The sequence below is a fragment of the Oenanthe melanoleuca genome, chromosome 3 (assembly GCF_029582105.1).
Source record: "Oenanthe melanoleuca isolate GR-GAL-2019-014 chromosome 3, OMel1.0, whole genome shotgun sequence".
NCBI classification, from domain to species: Eukaryota; Metazoa; Chordata; class Aves; order Passeriformes; family Muscicapidae; genus Oenanthe; species Oenanthe melanoleuca.
Genome location: NC_079336.1, coordinates 83,287,290 through 83,308,451, shown reverse-complemented (window position 1 = coordinate 83,308,451; position 21,162 = coordinate 83,287,290). Strand labels below are relative to the sequence as shown.

The window sequence follows — 21,162 nt, the reverse complement described above, 5'->3', positions numbered from 1 at the left end:
ATAAAGTCTGTGGTGGAGACTTCTGAGATGTCAAAGGAGAAGGAGGAAGGCACTGACAGAAAGGAGGGTGCTGGTTTAGGCAGGGAGTGCCAAAGAGAGGAGATGGTTATGTGCCCTCCAAAAAGCTGGGGGGACACCAGGATGGTTAATGAAGGCAAGTAGGCTCTATTTAGGAGAGAGATGTTTATGTGCTTGATAGAATTGCGTGCACAGCAAATCGCCTTAAATACATTTCGTGGCTACCACTACTTATATCCAAAGCAAAACCATAATTATAAAGCTGTTCTTGTTTTTGAAACATCCTGTGCCAAACAAGTTGTAGATATTTGTAGGGCATGGTAATGTCAAAGATCACCTGAGTATGAAAAAGATGGGTAGCAGCTGTATTCACAAACCAGTTGAAGCTAAATTCTCATTTGCATCATGTTGTGAAAACTCAACTTTCTTCAAGTGTTTGCTGCTGGCTGCTGCAGAACCTGCGGCAGATGTTGCGGGCGGTGGGTGGCTGTAGACAGAGCGCCTGGTGGAGCAAGAGACTGGCAGCCTCAGGCTCTTCAACACTTTCCTGATGCTGGTCAGGCTGTGCAGTACGTGCAACAGCATCATTAATGTCCCTTTGTTCTTCCCCAACAGTGTGTGCTGTACGAACTGCTTGGGGCAGAAAAAATATCTCCTTTTGTTGAGCTTGCTGATGATGACAATGTCTCGTGAAACTCAGTAGTTTCTCTTTCTGATCGTGCTGGTAGATTCTTCTGGAACCACACCCATTATATGGACTCTCTTATTTTTTAAAAGTGTTTCCAAAAGTTCAAGGAAAAGTGGTTTTCTGATTTTAATTTAATTGTATTGGTTGATTGGAGACAGTATTAGAAGAGCGAGCCCTGAGCGCAGTTGGAATGGCAGGTTCCTAGACAGCTCAGTACACACATCCAGCAGCCTGCCCTCTCCTGCTGATATCCCTGACGTTGTTTGAAGATAAATTATAGACATGGAATAGTGTACAGGTCAGGTGCCTGGCACGAGAGCCAAGGGTTTCAGCTCTGGCCAAGTGGCCAAGCTCCCACCAGGCGTCCCCCAGGTTGGCTGCAGGGTGTTGAACTCACTGCTCCCGTCCAGCTTGCAGAGCTCACAATCTCAAATTACTCAAAATTATTCACTGGATCTCTGCTCAAAACAAAACAAAAGTGAGCACCCCCAAGTCCTTTCGTAAAGCTTAACAATAGTTCACAAATAATAGTAATACATTAGGGAAAAAAAATACACTTTTTATAGCAAAATATGTCCGATGTCTGCAGTAAGGGATTGGTTTTGTTGTGCTTTCACAGCACATTTTAAAGAGTGCAAGAGCACTAACTAGTGCAGAAATGAGTATTAGGACTAGTTGAAAATGTGGCCATTTTGTGCTTTTGACTGCCCTGCTTATGCCCTGTTCAGTACTAATGGGACTATATGGGATGTCACTGGCCACAGCACTTTGCTGTTATATATAAAATAAATTTAAGTGTTTGTTGTGCACAGTGAACCTCTGGGAAAGCTTCAACCTTTGACCTCTGTAGTGGGTTATGACAGGGAAGATTCGTAAGAGCTTGATTTAGACTCATCTCTGGAAAGCTGGTTAAAAATATTCAACTACTACGTTCTTCCTCCTCCCCCATCTCAGTAAAGGTCCTCTTAAAATACTTACTGAAACTTCATTTTTGTCATTTCTTTGGGAGCCCTGTAGTGAAGGCTGCTTGTAAGAAAAAGATGAAATTATATTCATATTTGTGCTTCAAAATTGCCTTGGTGGTAGTCCAAGAAATATTTTCTTAGTCTTCCAAATTTCCATGTGCTTTAATATTAATCTATTTTCATCAATGTGACCTGCCCCAGCAGTAACATTTGTTTGCAATTGGTCATGTAATGTTTGCTGAAGAGATATAAAAACTAAATTAAATTTATCTGAGACTTTAAAAAATCCCATTCTGAGAAAAATGAGGGATTTATTAGAAAATGAAAAGACATTTGACAGTATTGGGATAATTTGTCACAAACCTGAATAGTCAATAAATTATGGTAGCAGAACTCTTTTCATTTTGCTTCTACAAAGTAGAATATTCTTTCTTTGAAATACTTTGTTACTAGTTTTTAATATTGCATTATATGTCAATAAATGTTTATGGTTGAGTTGTGGCAGCAATTTCAGACTGAACGACTGGTAGTGACATTATTTATTGCATTTGAGAAAGAGCCCTTTTATGTGGGTTGTGCATCACAAATTAGAACTATCCTAAATATTTAAATTAAAGAATATATGTATTTCTATTCGAAACACAAGTATTCTTCAGAGCATACCAGAATATCTGGCTGTCAGTTCAGACTTTGAAATTCTGGTTTTCTAATATGGTTTTTTTGTTAAGACCAAGTGAAAGGCTATTTCATAAAAACACAGAAGTGACTGTATTATTTAGTTAGAATGGTTATTACTAATGACTTATTACTTGCACTTTTAGAGCAGTAAATAATATTTTTTTTGTTTTTCTTGCAAAATTGTTTGTAATCAAAGCCATTAAACTATCATCTAAATGGAGAGCCCACTGTTTGCCCAGAACAGCTGGCTTGCTACATTAGCTTCTATAAATAAGTTTATTATTTTAGATGAAAGTTATAAAGCAATCTGTTTACTTCTACTGAAGTAAGTAGAATTGCTGAAAACATTGCTAAAAAAAGGATGAAGAGCATTGGAACAAAATAAAGTCCTCCAAGGGTTCTTTATGCTTATTTATTATTTTAATCAAGCACAACTCCTCTGTGGTTTTGTGGTCTTAAGAAAACTGGAAGGAGGGAAAGTGCTATTTCACTCTTCAGTTGACTGAAATGCAGTATTTTCCTTCTTTAAAATACCCCTGATTGTCCTGAGGTGTTTTTGGAAGCACCTAGAACTGAATGGAGAAAAGAAATTAAATATTAAAAAATACAGAAACTTACATTAACTGTGTGGAGAGATTAAAAGCATTAGCATGAAATCTGTTCTCCTTTAGAAACACATAGGTTAGAGGCCTCAGTGCCTCATATACTGAAAATGTGGTCTAAGAGCTTTAATTTACCTTTGTCTGTCAGTGTTAATGGACAGAGCAAGTGCTGGAGCTGTTGTAAAACAAATCTGTTTTCCTTTTGTCTGCTCTGCCAGATAATGAAATAAAAGCTAAATTATCACTGATAAAAGTAATTTGAAGAAAAGCATTGATTAAAATATAACAACAGAGCTTGCCATTAGCAGTTTAAATGGATAATGTTTACTTGTAACCTACTTCTGTCCTCTGGTTTTTATTGTCTTCTCCCCTTCCCAAGCAAGGAAGGACCTTTTCAGTAGAGGCTTCAGGCAATATAATCATGGGTATAATAAATCCTGGCATTAGTAAGTTTCTGAGGGATAACGGGATAACTCCTACTTTTTCCTCTTCTTTTTCTCTACTACAGTATTGCCAAGTCAAAGTTTGTGCAGAGTTTGAAGTGCAGTTATCAGTATAATTTTATCCAACCCACCTTGAGGAATGTGTCTGCTAATGATGAAAACTGAGAAAATTATTTCTGTCATTGCAGCACTGGTAGCTCCTACCATGAGTTACACAAATAGTTACTGTGAATGTCTTCATTCTTGATGTTTAGATGTGACACACATTCTTTCCTTTCTATCTCTCTCTGTGTCTATGTCTTTTTTTTTAATTTAATATTTAAAAATGGAGAAGTTTGAAGCTGTATCCCAGTTGATCACAAAAATTCAGAAATGGGGAGGCAAAGACTTCTGAACCCCCTGTGTTTGTGTGTGCATGGTGATTCTAAAGTGTACATATATGAATGTGCACACACATCTACAAACATTTAAATTTTACCATTTTCTTGCAAACCAAACTTACCTCTTGTAATTTTTAAAAAACTTGGCCTTCTTATTGCATTGACAATGGGTAGCCAGTGTCCAGGGTATGTGAAGGATGTTTAGTGTCTTGCAAAAACTGGACATGCTCTCTGGTACATTTATAGTTTGTAAAAGTATTTATTTAAAGACATTGAGTTCTGAGTGACCAAATAGGGAACCACTGCTAAACTCTAGCTGCAGTACTTAAAGTATTTTATAGTTGCAGCCTGGACACTGCTGTACAGTGCTTGCCAGTTTGCAAATGTCAAGGGCAGTTACCCTCTCACATTCCTAAATGACTTGCTCCTGACCATCCTTCAAAATACCTGCCCTTTCTCCAGCTCCTTCTCCAGCTATTGCTGCCAATTTCTGTTTCGCTGTGTGACTGCAAGGACTGTAATCCTTGGGAAGGCTAGGTCTTGTTGGTCCAGACAATCTGTAAAGTATATCAACTCCCTCTCCTAACCATGAAAACTAAGACAATGGCACCTGAAAAGCTGTAGAAAGTATTCTCATGTGTGTATCTGTGCAGATTGTTGGCTAGAGTACATAGTCTTGCTCAGATAATTCCTTACAGGCCCAGGCTAATGTGCAAAAGTACTGTTGTTTTAACACTTTATTATGCATTAATGTCTTGATGTTTTCATGTGTAATGGAGAAGAAAATACCACACATGTGAACTTTCTAAAGTGCTTTTATCTGACACAAACCTGTGTTAATCTTGTTAGCAGTATGGGTCTGTATTGTACTTAGTGCCTTAGCACTTATCGTGGCTGATGCTGTTTTTAGAAATGTACAGTGTTACAATACTTAGAGCATTGCTTCTATATTATGCCCATTCTGTGGGTAAGGCTTTATTCCCTCTGCAGCTTCAAAGTGTTGAGCAAAAGGGGTAGTGTGCTTTTAAAAATGTGTTTATGGCAGAACAAGTAACTAGTTCTTTTTTTTTTTTTTTGCAATACTAGTCAAATACGTGAAAGTTGTCTTCAAAGATGAACTTAGTGGCATAATATATAGATAGCAATACAAACAAGTAATAATAATGCCATACTGTAAGAAACCCTAAATTCAAGTTGACTGATATAAATGCAAATTTGGGGCAATAATCCTCTGGTGCAGAGGTCTGTTTGTAGTGTAGAGTATCAGGTGTACTCTGGTTTCTGACAGGCAGGCAGGATGGGATGCACAAGATGATTCTGCTCATGGAGTGTTAAACACAACTTCAGTAAAGTTAAACTTTGAGTAACATCAAAGCTGTATTACCACAGCTGGATAACAAAGCAGTGTAATGTGTTTGTATTGTGTTTACACCTGAGAGGGAACAAAATAGAGAAGCAGAACTAAGGAGTGTGAATGCCAGTGTACAAGTAGATGCAGAGGAAACTGCTGTTTGGCGTATTTACTTACTTATTTGTGATCTTGTAGGTATGAATGGATGTTGAACAAAGCAGTTTCAGTGCAGAAAATGGTCCCCAGTTCCCTGATGACAGAGTGAAACAGAGATATAGCTCCCAAAACTACTGAAACAGCAGCATGAAAGGAAATAGGAAAACAACATCTCTGGTGAAAACTCAGCATATAATACAGATGGAGATGCAGAATTAAATCCTCAGGACAGCTAGTCTTAGACTAAGCTCTAGTTTGAACTTCCAATTCACCTTCAGGGAGGAGGATGCAAGGGCTCAACTCCTCCTGGCCTGTGCTGTGAGTGCCAGAAGCACACTAGAAAATGAGCCAGTTTAGGTAGTTTAGGTGAGCAGTTGGACCAGGGATAAAGCATGTAAGACCTGATGTATTTGGGCAGATGGCCATGAAAAGAAGTTTACTCAGGCCAAATTGGAAAAGGCTTTTCCATAAATGAAATGGACTCTTCTTCACAGGACAGGTGTTCTCACTAGGGGAGCACTTACCTTTCTGAGGAGGGCTGGCAGTGGCCTTGCCATGTCCAAGGGATAGCATGGGGCTCACTGAGCAGATAGCCATGGGTGAGCGTACAGCAAGAGTTCTTGTGAGCAGAAACATGGGAAAAAATACTTGAGCATATAGAAAATAGATCCTGACACAAGGATTATTCTAGTTTGTTTTTTTGGGTTGTGGTGTTGGTTTGTCTACAGTTTGGTGTTTTTTTGAGAGCTGAGTTGTATCTGCACAGTTGCAGTCATTATTTGTATGAAGGTACTGGTGCATTTTTATCTTTCCTTTAAAGCTTTTTCTGCAGTATCTTTTCCTCTCCTTTACTGTATTCCTGTGGGAATAAGAAGTGTATCTTTCTTGATGAAGCTACTGAGCAGGCTGAGCCCTTTTGTTCTTAAAAAGTGTTATTCATGGAGTTAAACAGAATTAATATTTGTCTTCCTGACAGTTCTCAAGGCCTGGTTAATTAAGATGATCAGTGCTTGCATAACTAGGACTTAACAAAGTCCAGATGTTCCTGTATTTCAGGCACACCTGTACCTTTTCCCCTCTGTGAAGCAAGACACTTGGGGTGAAAAGTTCTTGACTTCTCTCTTTATCTAATTCTAGGTCTGCATTTGGAAATGTTTTCCATATTCTTGAAGTCTTTCTACACTCATGGAATATTTTTTTTTTTTGGTTGTGTGCTTTCCCTTTCCTCTCCCTAAATCTGCTGACGGCACTCCCAAATCTTTATCCCATTTTCTGAATTGTGTTATCTACTTCCTCCAGAGATGGTTTGATAAAAATCTGGTTTCCAGTTCTCTCCATGTTTCAGGCTTCTGTGTGGAAGAGAATATAATTTAATGAACCTCCGTTCGTGGTCTTTCTTGCTTTTTTTTATGGTATTAATTTCAAATGCTCCTCAATATTTTATTTCTTTTTCTCTACTGAAATAGATTTGTATTGAGGCACTGGAAATTCTATGTCACAGGCTAGATACAGATTCATTCTCTCATGTCCTCTGGAATTATGTGAAATTCCCATTGTTTTCTATAACAGACTTATAGAAAGTCCTTTTTTTCTTGCAGAGCCCTTGTTTTGTTTAAACTTTTCTCAAAACTGTTTCTACAGTTTTGTACCTACTTTCTTTTTTAAATCTTTATCCTTATTTCTTGGTAGCCAAGTAACAGAGCTGATGTGGATATCTAGATGTTCCTTCCCATGCTGAATAGTCACTGCTTCTTAATAGCTGATCTGATGTAAGGAGTGTGGCATGTCCCAAGAGAGTCTCAGAGCAAAGTATTTCCTGTTTATTGGCATTAAAACAACACAAGAAAACATAAAACTTACTTTGACCAGTTGTGTTCAATCTCCCATTGATGCAAGTCAGGATAATTCCATTTAAGTTAGTGTGATGAGGTAAGAATTGATCTCAGGGACAGGTGTGATGTGATTCTTCAGAGAAACACTTGGAGGGGAGACCTTGCCTTTGTAGTATCACAAGCTAGTCCTTCATCCTGAGCTCTGCTGTGTCCCCCATATCCTCTTCCTTTGTACAAGTATCATTGTTTGGATGGAGTTTGATGTTTTTTGCTGTCCCTCCTCTCCTTGGGTCCCTGTTTGTGTGTGGGGATGAGTGTCAGTATTGGATCTCTGCTCTGAGCAGGAGTCAGATGGGTCAGATATGGGACATGTCATGTCAAGTATGTTTTTCCAGTTGTTTTGTTACTGTTTTGTTTTGTTTTGTTTTTAATGCTAAAATGAGGAAGTGAAGAGTTCAGTATTTCAAGATGATAATTTGAATAGCTGCATCTCCCAAAAAACGTGGGAAAGACATGTTTTGAGACAGGCTTTGCAGAGCTTTAGTTGACTGCACCTCGGAGGGTATGCTCTATGGCATTCCATCCTTCCCATGTAAACACTAGCGAGGGAGAGGTCACAGAAACAGGCTTTGCAGCTGCTGCTGTAGCCACTCTTTGGTTTTACTGTCCAGAGCAATCCCTGTCTGTAGAAATGTTGAAATGTCTGAGAGTGCTGACGGTGGGAGCGAGTGAGCGCAGTGACTGGAGCACCTCAGCAGTCACTTGCTGTGGCTGCTGCCTGAGGAAGGCAGAAGGGAAATGGCATTCACCAAACACTGGGAACTGGGCTGGGGAGTGTTTGTGTGTGTGTGGCTTTTTTCTCCCAAAACCCCACAGCTTATCTTGCTTGTTTCTCTGTCTCTCCTCTCCCCTCTGGCAAAACTCAACTTTGTAGTTCTTTGCTCTTTCCTGCTTGGCCTGATGTTTTCTCATGTTAAATGTTGGGTTTGAATTTGCACCTAGCTTCTGCAGAGACCATAGCAGTGATGCAAGACCTGTTGTTTAGGAGGTTTTTCAGAGTATGAAACAGAGACTGAAAGTGAAGTGGTATTGGGCTGGTATACCTATGTGCCTAAAATAACTTTAGGTCTTTAAAAATAGGCAGAAAGAAATAAATTATAATGGAGGAAAAAGAAAATCTCAACAAATATTTTGACAGTGAAGGTGACTGACCAGTAGAGCAAGTTTCTAAATGTTGCAGTGGGTTGGCTTTGGTTCTCCATCCTTGAAAGTTGCTTAAGTTGGTCAGACTGTTGTTTCAAAGAAACGCTCCGATTCAAATTGTATTAATTCAAGTGAATCCTGCAATCTCTGATCTACAGGTTAGACGAGTTGTTGGCATTCTTCATTTCTGGGCTGATGAGGTTTGACGCTGTCATTCATCCTTCTCCAGAGCTGTTAGCAAGCTAGAGCTTCAGGGAAACAAATCTTCATTCAGGTTTTTAATGAAACATGCTGTAATCACAATGAACAAAATCCCTGTGTCTGCAGAGGCACAGACCTATGCCCTACCTCACTGTGAGCTGGAGCTTAGATGAAAATACAGCAGATAGAGGAGAGCCTGTTTCTTCTCACATGGTGGATTGGTTTTGTTCACTGTGTTTTTAGAAAGGTTTTGCCAGGCTTTTATTAGTTAAAACTAAACAACCTGTTCTTAGCTGTGGTAAGCATTTATTGGTAGATAATGAAACTTTATTTAGTATCAGTCATGAAAATTGCCTGTTTGATTCTTAGTGATCTGAGAGATTGGTTTCCTCTTAAGTGGAGAAACTGTGGTTAAAATATTCATCCACATGGGTTTCTTCTGGTAATGGCTGTTATCTTACAGTCCTTGCAGATTTTTCCCGAAGTTTTCAAGTTTTCTTCAAATCAACAGAAATTGGTAATGTCCATTATCTGTATGAGGAAATGATAATAAAAACAAGGGAGAGAAGTTTATATAGATAATTTTTGTGTACAGTCATGAATAAGATGGCTTTTAAAAATTTTTTAAATGTGTAATAAAATAGGAGTGTGTACATGAAGTGTATTTCTCCAAGGCTTGTTACTTTATAAATGTGCCATTGACTAAAAACTATGTTAAATCAAGTTAAGTTGTATTTATACAACTTACATTGGCTTCATTAGATGTTCTGTGCCTTGCTCTTTAATTATGACTCTTGTTTTCCATATGCCTTAGTCTTAAACGTATTTCACAGTAGCATAAAGCTGTTCCAGTAAAAGAGTTAAATATTTATTAATGTTCTGTATTCTGTATTAAAGGACTTTTTTTTTTCCCTGCTGTCTATGAATGAGGTAAATACATTTTTATAACTATCCTTGGCCCTGTACAAATGTAGCTAACTGCACTGGCAGACACACACAGTTCAAAAGAATACATTAGCACGAGAAGCGCTGTTCCCTCTTGGGTTCAGCCTGTATCAACATGTGTACGTGGTGCTCCCTCTGCTCTGCCTCAGCCCTCCCCTGCACTTCTGCTTTGGCCCCTGTACCATCCCACTTGTGTTTTCTAATAACAAAACCACAATTTTTGGCAGTGAGTGCAGTTTCTCTTCTTTTTTTACCTTCATTTTTTTTCCTTTTTTTCTTTGCTTTTTCTGAGAAAGGAGTTAGGTTTTGGGAAATTGTGCAGTTCAGTTGATTAAGTTACGTAATTTAGGGAAAGGATGAGAAGAATAAAAATTTTATTTTCCAAGAACCACTGTAAGTGACTTTACAAAACAGTGCTGGGATGAGAGCACCCTCACTCCTGACTTGGGAGATGCCGTCTGTTTTGTGTAACTCTTGTGGCCACTTCTGTGTGTACTGATCCAGTTACATGCATTTCAGTATGTGCATCTTGGACATCCTTGTCAGAAATTTGGTTGCTGTATAGTTAGAATCAAAACAGTGACTATTGAGGTGCCACACCCTGACAGATGCATAGCTCTGATAGATCTCCAGGACCTCCCTAGTTGTAATGTGATGTTAAGTAAGCTGGCAATTGTGGATGGTATCATATGAAACAAAAAAAGACTTTTCTTTTCTGGAAGAATTGAGTTCTTCCTACCTATGTTTTTCATAAACAGAATTTACTCTAGCTGCCTCCTGCCCTCTTGGGATGATGGGACCATGGTGGAGATGAGAATCAGGCCCAGTGTATGCATATGCCTTGCTTGCTTAAAAGCTCCAAGAGGAATAACATGAAAATATTGAATTCATAGTTAATTCATATTTCAGAAGTAAAACACAGAAAACATAAAGAAATGTGGCCATATTAATTGACATATGTACAGAATTTCTTCCTAGCTTTGCTGCTTCTCATGTTCATAATTTTTTTCCTTTTCCCAGAGTAACCATTTTTTTATTGTAGGTATGTAGCGGTTTAGGAGTTAGTAGACAGTAGCAGCAGGGAAGCAATAAAGCAAAACACCAAAAGAGAAAGACTGCATCCAGTTATTTACTTTGTGTTACAATACAGACTGCCTTTCTATCAGTTCCCTTTGAAAGTTAGTGTTTAGTGAGTAATTATTCAGAGTGATGTGTCAGAGGTGCTAGTGGCTGATTCCCAACAGAACCAAGCCCTAATTTTTAAAATATTTGAAATACTGCAGTTGAGTGTTGAGGGGCCACAACTGTTTCCTCCTCAAGTACTGGAGTTTCGATGTCCCTCCGGCTTCTGCCACGACCGTGGGTGCGGAGGGGCAGGTCAGCAGTGGGAGGACTCCTCAGCACTTTGCCAGGAGCTGAAGGTGTGTGTTCTGGGTTACTGATTGCCCTGGGTTACATCACTCCAGGCTCTGATTTTAGCTGTAAATTAAAAGGAATTGCCTAACTTGGCTGAAGTGACTGCTGCTCTTCTGGCCAGGTAGCTGAAGTAGTCTGACCCTTTGGTATCAATCCTTTTACCTTGTAGTATAAGCAAAGAACAAAATTTACCCCAGCTCAAGCTACTAAATTTTGATTTTCATTGACTTAAACTAGTGGCAGATTTAGAATACTAATGAGAACTCAGAATCATAGCATGTGAAGTTATCACTGCTCCAGTTTACCCTAAGACTTAGTTAGGAGGAGAGAGACAATTAAAGAGCTACTGTGTAAAAGAACAGCCCTCCGAAGAGAAAGCAGGGGCTGAGAATGAGCTGTGTGTCCTGGGATGTTTGTACAGAAAAACCCACACCCCAGAGGCCAAAAAATGTAGCCTGGCCCTCAGAATCTGTGCTTGATCATGGCTGCAGGAAGTGGAGGAAGCTGTGTTACAAGGAATGATCAAAATTTAGTGCATCTGTATTGTTATTTTCAGGAATTATTATTCCCTGCTTGCCAGAGAAATGGCTGTTTAATCTGTCTTTCTGGATATCCATCATCTTACCATGAATGGCTATAAATCGCCAAGAGACAGAGAAGGAGAAATCATTAACTTCCATCATTACCAAGTGCAGGCTAAAATGGTTTAAGATCCAAAAAGTAAAAAGGATCAGCGTTATCTTATAGCAAGATCTGTTTTCTTAACTTTAATATTAGAAGATTTGAGACTTTAGGAGAACATAGCATGACTTATTAATAGACAATGCTGCAAAATAATCTTAGTGAGTGTGTGGAATGTTCTGTAAGTGAGACAAAACATTTTCATTTAGAGTTGGCATGTTAGAGCATCCAGCACAGAAACTTCATGCTTGAAACAAGATGACACAAAGTGGCTGAATTTCTGTTGTAGGTGCTCAGTCTAGGTTTCTGTACAGAACTTAGGAGTAAAGGTGCTGTAGTGAGCATCATGAGAGAGCAGCCCAGAGCCTTAGGAGAAGGAGCTATTTCTGTGTTCCCAAGGCTGGGGGCTTCACCTGCTCAATCTTTGCCCTGTTGCAAACTTTACTGACAGTGATGGAGACAAGGCTCTGTGAGAGCATGCTTTCTAAAGACTGGCTTCCAGTTTACAACTGTCTGCTGGTTTCAGAAACCCATTTAATTATTGATTATTTATTGCTTCTTTCTCTCTGGCTGCTGTTTTACCTGAAATATTTTATTATCTAGCTGAAATTGGTAGAGGAAAAAATCACAGCTGATATCCGTTGTAGTGGGCTGTATAGCAATTTTTTCAATTGTGTCAATGCAGTTACTTTTCAATCCCTATAAATGCTTGCTATCATGTGTTTACTAGCCAATACACTTTTAAATTTTAATTTTACTCTGAAAATTAAGATGTCTGTTTGAGTCAGCTTACATGGAGAGCCTGAAGACACATGAGAGAAGGAAAGTGGTGTGGAGAGATTTTGATGGATAACCTCTTACGTGGCTTTTTGGTGAAGATTTCAAAGTCTTTATGGCTTGCTGATTTCTTTTCAGCGGTTGGAGAACCTACAACATATTGAAGGGTGGGCTGTTTATTTTCCCTGTGTTGTTTTTATGTACTGAAATATTGTAGTGAAAATAGCTGGGTGGGGTGTAATGAATGTTTTCAAAGACCTTCCTTTGAAAGAGGCTTTTTTCCAGCCCTTGGTGGTCACCACCCATTTTCCTGTGCTGTGCAGGCCTCTCTCATTGTTCTTACCCACAAAGGCCCCTTGTGTGAACCTGTCAGCAAATGTGCCAGCACAGAGCTAAAATGTCATGAGATACTGGTCCAAGCCTGCTGAAGCCCCAGGGTTTGCCCCCACAAATGTTGGTGGGTATTGCTCAAGGCACAACACAGATTGTAAAACTTGGGATTTGTCAACAATGCTCTGCCCCACTCTCTGAACTGTTTATGGTTGAGTGGGTTTGGGGCTGAAGCATACCACTGATAGCAGAGTCATGCAATGGCAATGATTGTCCCTTAGGCTTGAAATAAAGCTTTATTGAAAACTTGTCCCTGTTTACCTGCAGTTGTGCCATCTTGTTAAATAACGCCAGTTGTGGTTTGGTATGGGCTGGGGATGTGGCCGGTGCCCCATCAAAAACTGGGGCTGGTTTTGAATTTAACTTGGATTTAACTGAATTTAACTTTTGAATTTAACCCCCCTTCCCCCAGCCTGCAAATTGCACTTCATTCACCTTTAGCTTTAACCCGCTGGTGAAGAGATAAAGCACATCCTTTCATATGTGTTTTTTAGAGTAGGTAAATAGTTGGGTTATCTGAAAACAGATCTTAGCAATACCTGCTGAGCCTTTGAGCAACAATGTGCATGGCCCTCTAGATTAGCTGTCAAAATTGACTGATTACTACAAGTAATGCCCCAAGATAAGGATCTGCAATCTCTCAAACACAAATCATTGATAGACATCTGGGGTTGTGCATTGTCATAACCAACCTTATCCCCACCACTGCAGTGCGATTGCAGGAGAGAAAAGCAGAGTGATACATTTATCACCTGCAAAAAAAATTGTCAGATTTAAAACGGTTCAGTTTCGGCCAATGTTGAAACAGTCATTTCTGTTGTTTACAGTGGTTGGTGCTGGGCCTGAAGCTTGCCTTGCCTTGGCTGGTGTCAGAGTTGATTGCCACAGGGAAGGAATCTTTATGGAGCAGAGCAGTGCAAAGCCAGTCTGGGCAGGGAAGACCTGAGCTGGGATGATTGGCTGGTCCACTGAGATTTGACCATATGCTGTGCTTGTTTCTTTCCAAAGACCCCTAGTATTTGAGAAGATGGAGGATGTGTTTCACTGATCTGTTTTAAATGTGGGCTGCAGCAGCTTTGCAAAGGTGACCCAGAGCTGTTTTGACCCTCTGTGAGCAGCATTGGTGCTTTCTGAGCATGCAGTGACTTGGAGTGGGATACTGCACTTCCTGAAAACTAAGCCAGAGTAAAGTCACCTAGCGCTAATATAGGCAAAAAGGCAGTACCACTATCTGCTCTAAGAGCTGATCAGCAGCCTGGCATCTTCTCTGCACGCCATGGGCCTCAGGTGGTTCCATGGGGCTGTGCCTTGCCCTGGACACAAAGCATTTGGCACATCTCTGAGGTACCAGGCTTGTGCTGGCGTGGCAGCTGCGGGACAGGCTGGCACTCAGCATCGTAAATTAATCCAGGAAGAGATTAATGGCTGCCGAAATCCTAATACTTATCTTTCTGTTCAAGGTACTCATAAAACCAGAAGGAAAAAAGGAAGAACATAAATCCTTAGACATTGTTTTGCTTACTATGATTAAATTTATCAGACTCTGTTGACATATGGTGAACCTAAATGCTCTCAAAAATGTCAGTGCTTCTGCAGCCTCAGTGAGGTTTGCAACATTGAACTTTCAAAGTGCTACACAGTTGCTGTGATAACTTCAGTATTTACAGTGATACCTTAAATTGCACTTGCAAAGTGTTTTTCTTTTAGTAGTAGCTGCATTAAATGCAGTTAGTGGTTTAAAAAAGATGCCAGTGCTATAAACATTTTAAAACTGTATAGATATAATGCTTTTTGTGTTAGTACCACTATTTTTTTTGTTACAGAAATCAGTGCCAAGAATGAAAATAAATGAAAATAAATAAAATAAAAACCCAATACATTTTAATTATTATGACTAAAGGTACAAACAGAGCTTCAGACACTTGAAAGGTTGTAGTTTTATGTGTACTTTTAAAGTACATATAAATTTATCTCCTGTAAAGAAAACCTGTTGCTGTCTGTGTTACTGTCATCTTTGAGGGTGTTGGAGTGATATGGACTTAGTGAATCATAAAAATGTTCAAAGGCACCAAAACTTTGGTATTCATTTAAGCCTCATCTCTTGATACTGTAATTGTAGTAGCCAAATCCTCTGTTGTTGTGCCAAGCATCCTAATGAGAATGGAAGTGAGTTCCTCACTCAATGTAGACTCTTCCCTCTTCTGTTGCTGAGACACTCAGATTTCTCATTTTCCTGTCACCTCACCATTGGTTTTAAACTTTGGCGAAGGAATTGCATCAATATTGCTATGCAGTAGGTGCCAAGCTTTGCTGAGCTAGCAGGGATTTGTTATTTAATTCACATGTAGAGAAACACAAGAAATTCCTCAAACACGCCAAGGAGCCTCTGGTGACTTACTGTAAGTTAGGGCAGCTTTAAAGGAAGGGTGGAAGACACTTCATTTCCTTTTTTTTTGTAATAGCCCTTTCTGTTAGTTGCCTTTCTTGTTACCTTTGAACTTTCATTTCCTTTATTAACAAATTCCCCATTTTGGTGTCCTTTTAGTTTGTTTTGTCTGTGTACAGGGCCCTGTATCCCAGTGGGCAGCAATGCTGCTTTAGCACTTGCCCTCCATGAGCACTCCACATATTTCAAACTTGTTTTGGGTTTTTTTCATCCTCCTGAAAAATAACCGTGTGTCCTTTCCCTTGCTTTTCCTCTTGCTGCTGTGCTGAACCTGGGCATCTGGTGTCTTCTGAGGCTTTAGAAATAGTTACTTTCACTGGAAAGCGGTATAAGGAGGGACCTGCATGGCATTGTGTATGGGTTTCCTTCACAGCTTTCCTAGTTTGGCCTGAGTTTGTGGGGAGTGAGTAAATCGCTGCTTCTAGCAATTTTTATTTACCAATGGTCACTTTTATTACTTTAAGGGAGGGAGCCTTCAAAAGCACAGCATGCCATCCAGAATAAACTATTTGTCAGGTAGAATGGTTACAAATTCTTCTTAAAGGAATTTTAAGGCTAAGTAAGCATGACTGCTGGCTGCTTGGTGTCTACAAGCACATCTCTGGTGTGGTTCTGAGATAGCTGTGGAGTGCCTCACAGTCAGCAAAACTTTTTTATTATTCTGGTTCAAATCAACTAGGGATTTGCCAAACAGAAAGTAATGCAAAATATAAACTCAGCAAAAGATGAATTTGCTAGTTTAAAATAAATCTTTTTTTGTTATCTAAGGTAGTACTGCCTGTTAAAATGTTTTATTGAGTTTTTACAGGTTTTAGTTAGAATTTTGTTAGGCTAAGCATCTGATTTTTCATTTTCTATACTGTAAAGTATTTTTTTATCTTTTCATCCACAGAATGTATTTTTCTTGTTCTGCAAGTTAGCATTTGATGCTTTAACTCTAAACCATTCGAAATGAGCATTTGCTAGAGAAATTTCGTGTGACAACTTAATTAACTGTGGATTCTTGACCTTTAAAGTGCTGAAGCTAGAAACATTTAATAACCAGCCATTGGATATAAAGTAATATGCCTGTTGTTTTACTGGCTTGCATACATGGCAGTTTGAAGCAAAGTCCAAGGGTCACCAAAATCATGAAGCAAACTCAAGCGGGTCTGTCTGAACTGCATAATTCAAAGTGCTGCCTGGATGTGTCACACAGAGTGTAGGTATGACTGAAGGCTACCGGGTTACTTGTGAGATATTTTTCTGCAAGGTGTGCATTTCAGTTTCTCTGAAAGCTTCTGTGATCTGGAGCCTGCACAGTGGGAGTGTAATTCAGTGCAGTTGCTGCACTGCTGAATCTTAAACGAGCGTGTGTGTGTGTGTGTGTGTGTGCATACAACCTGAGTATCGACCCACATGGACTCGTGAGGAGCAGCGAAACCCCAAGCAGAAGATTGCTGTCCTGGCAAGTCCCCTCCATCAGCTCAGAGGAGGCCACCAATGTCCCTGACAGAAGGGAGGATCCCTGATGCTGACTGCCTGGCACTCTCATCAGCTGAGTGGGTACCGAGGGCTTTGGGGGGCTGGAACAGCCCGGGGGAAGGAGCAGGCAGGTGTATGGGTGGAGGGGTGGGGAGGGATTACTGGTGGAGATGAAGTACTGGTGGGATTGAAGCTGCAGAGACAGGACTGAAACCTCATCTCAGTCCCTGGCTGCTGAGCTGGAGAGGATTGTGTAGGTGCCTCACCAAGCCTGGGATCAGTTAGTGACGCCATGTGCCAGAGCTCCCAGGAGGGGGATGATCTGTGTGCCCCACTGTTAGTGGGGCTGATCCTTCCTGTCTCTGGGTCACAGGTACCTTCTGAGGATGCTGCAGCAGGACAGGGGCATCAGTGCAGCCCCTGGCTGAGGCTGGCTGTCTCAGCAGTTTTCCTGGCTGCTGGAGCCCAGAGCTGTCACAGCAGAGGGCACTGGGAAGGTAATTCCTAAACTGACATGGTAGTTTTGCAGGATTGTTTAAGCCAGATGGGTTATGTGGGGCTTCAGGTTTTGCTAATAAATTGCTGCCCCTGAAATTTCCAGTCCTGCAGTAAGAGAGGCTTCAGAAAGTCAGATTAAGATCTTCACCCCGGGTGTGCAAGACCTCTGTCTGCAGGCATTCCTGCTGATTTCTGTGAAGCTGTGTTGCAAGGGCCTGCTGGACATGAGCAAAGAGATAGGAATCTGGCTCCTGGGATCCATGCAAGGCATTCCTGCATCACCTGAGGTGTTTGCACTCAGTGGGATCAAGAGCTCTGTTCCTGGGCATGGGTGTTCCCTTGGGACTAGTTTGGTGTTTGAGTTGTAGGGAGGAGCATGGAGAACTGCTTACTAAAATACGGGAGCTTCACCTGGGAGCACTTACAGTTGTTTGTCATCTTTTCTCACGTGCATTGGCCCATAAGTTCTATTTTCAGAGTGCAGACTAAACCCACCGGGAGGGAGTGGGAAATCATGTAAACAGCTGTCCTGAGGGTACAGTGCTGTACTTGTGTTCTGTGTCACAGAACTGCCTGTGCCTCTGGAGCTCTCCCATTCCCAATGGCTTGCACGCCCATGAGCAGTGCAGCACCAGTGCATCATCCAGCAGCCCTGGGAGAGTCCTTGCTGGGAGGCAGCACTCCCTGCTCCTTCGCAAGTCTCCTGACCACCTTTTATGTAGCCAGGTCCTGAATGGAGTCACCAGACCCACTCCTCAGCTTGGCTTCTCCATTTCAAAAACAAATTTGAGCTTCTCCATTTCTTTCTTGGTTTATTGGACCAGTTTTGCTGTGACTGCAGTGTGAGGGTGCCTGTGCAGCTCAGTCGAGTCCTGTCCTGCCCGATCCTGGGGCTCCAGGAGGAGCAGGTGCCTGGGAGCTCCATGGAGGCTTACCTTGGAATACCCTGGGGCTTTGGGCCAGCATAAGGGTGGCTTGATTCATGGTGGCTTTCTCTGCTCTTCCTCTGCACTTTCAGAAATCTGTCAGAGCGAGCGAGGTTTCGGCTTGCGTTGTTTTCTCCAAGCAGTGACGCACGCGTGTGCTCTCTCTCTGCCACATAAGTGGGAGGTTTATGTGCTAGGAGGGAATGATTCATAAATTAGCTAGAGCCCAGGCCTCTTCTCTATTGCCTGGGTGATGTGTGAAGAGGATTCAGTGTCAGCCTTTCTTTCCTCCTGGCCTCCAGTCGTGCAGGTTGCTGAGCAGTCACTTTACCACTTTCCAACTATGGGTGGTCCAGACTCACCCAGGGTGAAATGCTAATCATGTGGGGGTAAATGCAGAGAGAATTATTATATGGCCTACAGTCTGCAAACAAAAATCATGAGAATACTGTTTTTGCAGTGTTCTGTCACTCAACTGCAATTTGGAAGTCTTTTGCAACCAGGACAAATAAGCACAGAATGACCATCTTTGACATGGACATCCCTGGGAGGCAAAGGAAGCAAGCATAGATGGAGGTCTTGAGTGGGGAAATGGGGGGAAATGAGGGAGATGGGGAGGAAAATTGAGGTGCAGGAAGCCACAAGGAGAAATGCTTAATGGGCAAGTTGTTTGCTTATTTAAAATGATAATGGATGAGCAGAAAAGTCTTTTGAAAGCAACCAGGCAGGCTGATTCCTCCCCTAGTTTTCTGAGAAAGCTCTTGTGTGGTGTGTAATGAACAGAGATGCCTCTCTGCAGAGGACCTCAGCAGGACAGTCAGAAGCAGTGATGAGGGAAAGCATCTGTAACAGAGAGAAAATATTTCTCTCTAATAGTGTTAACTGTTAGAAACCTTGAGCAACCCATGGTTATTGAAACCAGCTTGTCTCATTAGCCACACTTCAAAATTATATTTACAGAGGTTAGAAAACTAAATATTTTTCTTTGTGGCTGCAGTGGTGTCATGTGAGACCCTGTCTTATACAACCTGTTTTTACGTATAAATTGTGACCTGGCTTTGGCCTTGGTTCCCAAAGTTTCGTAATTAAATGAAGGATTGGATCTTGTTTTGCCCAAGTTGATTCTAATGGGAAAATTGTGGCCTCTAGATTTAGAACAGAGCTCAAACATTTATGATTGAAGTTATTTTTTTCAAGCGACAATGGGAAATGCTCACAAATACTGCTACACAGTTCTTGTTCTGTTTGGTTTTGTTTTGCTTCTACTCTTTTATTTTCTTGGTATAATTAGAAACTGAGATTTGTTCCCACTCTAGCATCTGTATAGGCACAGAGTAGGCACATTTTTCTTTAGAGAGCAAGCTGTGTTTCTGTACCATCAGTATAAGTATTATACATGACTCTCCTGTAGCCACCACCTGCCCTGGGAGAACATGGGGCATTTTTTGTTGTATCTTCTCAGATAGTTGTAAGAAGGGACTTTTTTTTTTTTTTCACATGGATGTAGTATGACTTTTACTTGGCAAGGAGAAAAGTAATGAGTTAATGTCACCTTGTGAATTTTCTTTAGGTTCAAACTTAGGTGGGTTGGTGTTCGCTTCAGCAATACCCCTGAAGTAATTATTGAAGTTGGATCCTGACATTGTGTACTGAAATGTGTGTAGGTCTCCTCCAGAACATGCCTCCTGTAACAGAGACCATGTTATAAAACATTCACCTTGGGCAAAATAATTGTGAAAGAGGTTTGCTGAGGGCTGATCACTGGTCTTGAGAGGATACTGTAGGAATGTAAGCCCCCTTGCCCTGTGAGCACACCCACTAGTGAGCACCTGTCTGATCCCACATATATGCCCAGCTTCTTGTGTTTTGCAGCACAAGGGCTCTGCTGATGTGTTGTGTGCTCCCTCCTGCTTTGAATGATGATGTTGTGTCCAGCCTTGTTGAGCCCAGCAAACACCTTATTGTGACTTTACTCTTGGTGTTTAATGCACATCCTGGCTGGTTTTCCTTCTTACTAATTTATGAAGCCTCCTGTGGTTTCAATGCTAGAAGCTTTTGCAGACTGTCTAGGTCTTCAAGAAATAGTCATCTTCTTTAGAATGCTCTACTATGGATTAATACTCTTTTTCTATTTTAGGCAGTTTTGCATGAGACCAATCATGATTGAAACAGTTTCTAGAATTAAGTAATGCAGTTAATACTTGTTTTTTTCTCATAATCTTCATGCAACAAAATATATTTATTGAAAATCCTTGTTTTGATAGGGTGGGGTTTTTTTGGTTGATCCATTTTCAGTTTACGGGCTCATGATTTTATATTGATGTTGGAAAAAACAAGTTATAAGCTGCTTCATTTTTGGAAGCCTTTAGAGTGGAGACAGGTTCTACTGGTGATTCTAGAAATGGAAGTGCAGCCAAAACAGCAAAAACAGTGGAACTGTTCTACTTAGCACCCTGTTCTGGGCTCAGTCAAGTGGCACTGGTGGAGTGTTGCAAGAATTGGCCTGGAAAGAAATGTATTTTGTGTTGGTACATCTGTGATCCTCAACTGCAAAACCTCAACTCATGCAAGGGTAGGGACTTGGAGTATCAGCAGAACATGTGGGGTTGAAATGGCTCATGGTTTTAAATGGATTCAGATGCTTCATGTTCTAAAATAAGAACTGTACTTCATTAAAGAACCTTAGAGTCTGTAGAGTTCGCTCTCAAAATGCCCTATCCCAGAACATTATAAATGTATTCCTTGTGCTTCTCACATGTTAAATTTAGCTTTATGTCCCTTGGTGGCTTAAATTTGCATACTTGCTTCATAAAATGTCTTCCCCTTTTTTCCTGCCCTTCTGTTCGCCATGGAGTTTGAAGAAGGTTGGCTCCATTGGTTATGTTATTTTACTCAAGAAGGAATCTATTTTCATAGACAATGGAGAGATGGTGATTTAATTAGAACAGCTTCTCCAAAGAAGGGCTCTCTTGCAAGCAATAGTATTTTCCATTTTATGCTCTTCATGTCAAAGGAAGATAGCTTTCTGGACAAGTTTTGGATTAAGAGCTGAGAGAGTTCTATAGACCAACATGATTTGATACTCTACTGCTACTTTTATTT

The 21,162-nt window shown here is 40.7% G+C and overlaps 1 protein-coding gene across 2 annotated transcripts in view; it reads left to right on the top strand.

The window, feature by feature from the left end:
- EPAS1 (endothelial PAS domain protein 1) overlaps positions 1–21,162 on the top strand; it is a 76,179-nt gene that overhangs the window by 19,708 nt on the left and 35,309 nt on the right. The window contains exon 1 of one of the 2 annotated variants that reach the window (XM_056488929.1): positions 16,337–16,713. The exons of the other annotated variant lie outside the window; for it this stretch is intronic. Coding sequence (XP_056344904.1) covers positions 16,655–16,713 — 59 coding nt within the window. The 5' untranslated portion in view covers positions 16,337–16,654. Of the gene's footprint in view, positions 1–16,336; positions 16,714–21,162 lie in introns of those variants that run through there. 2 annotated transcript variants of the gene reach the window in all.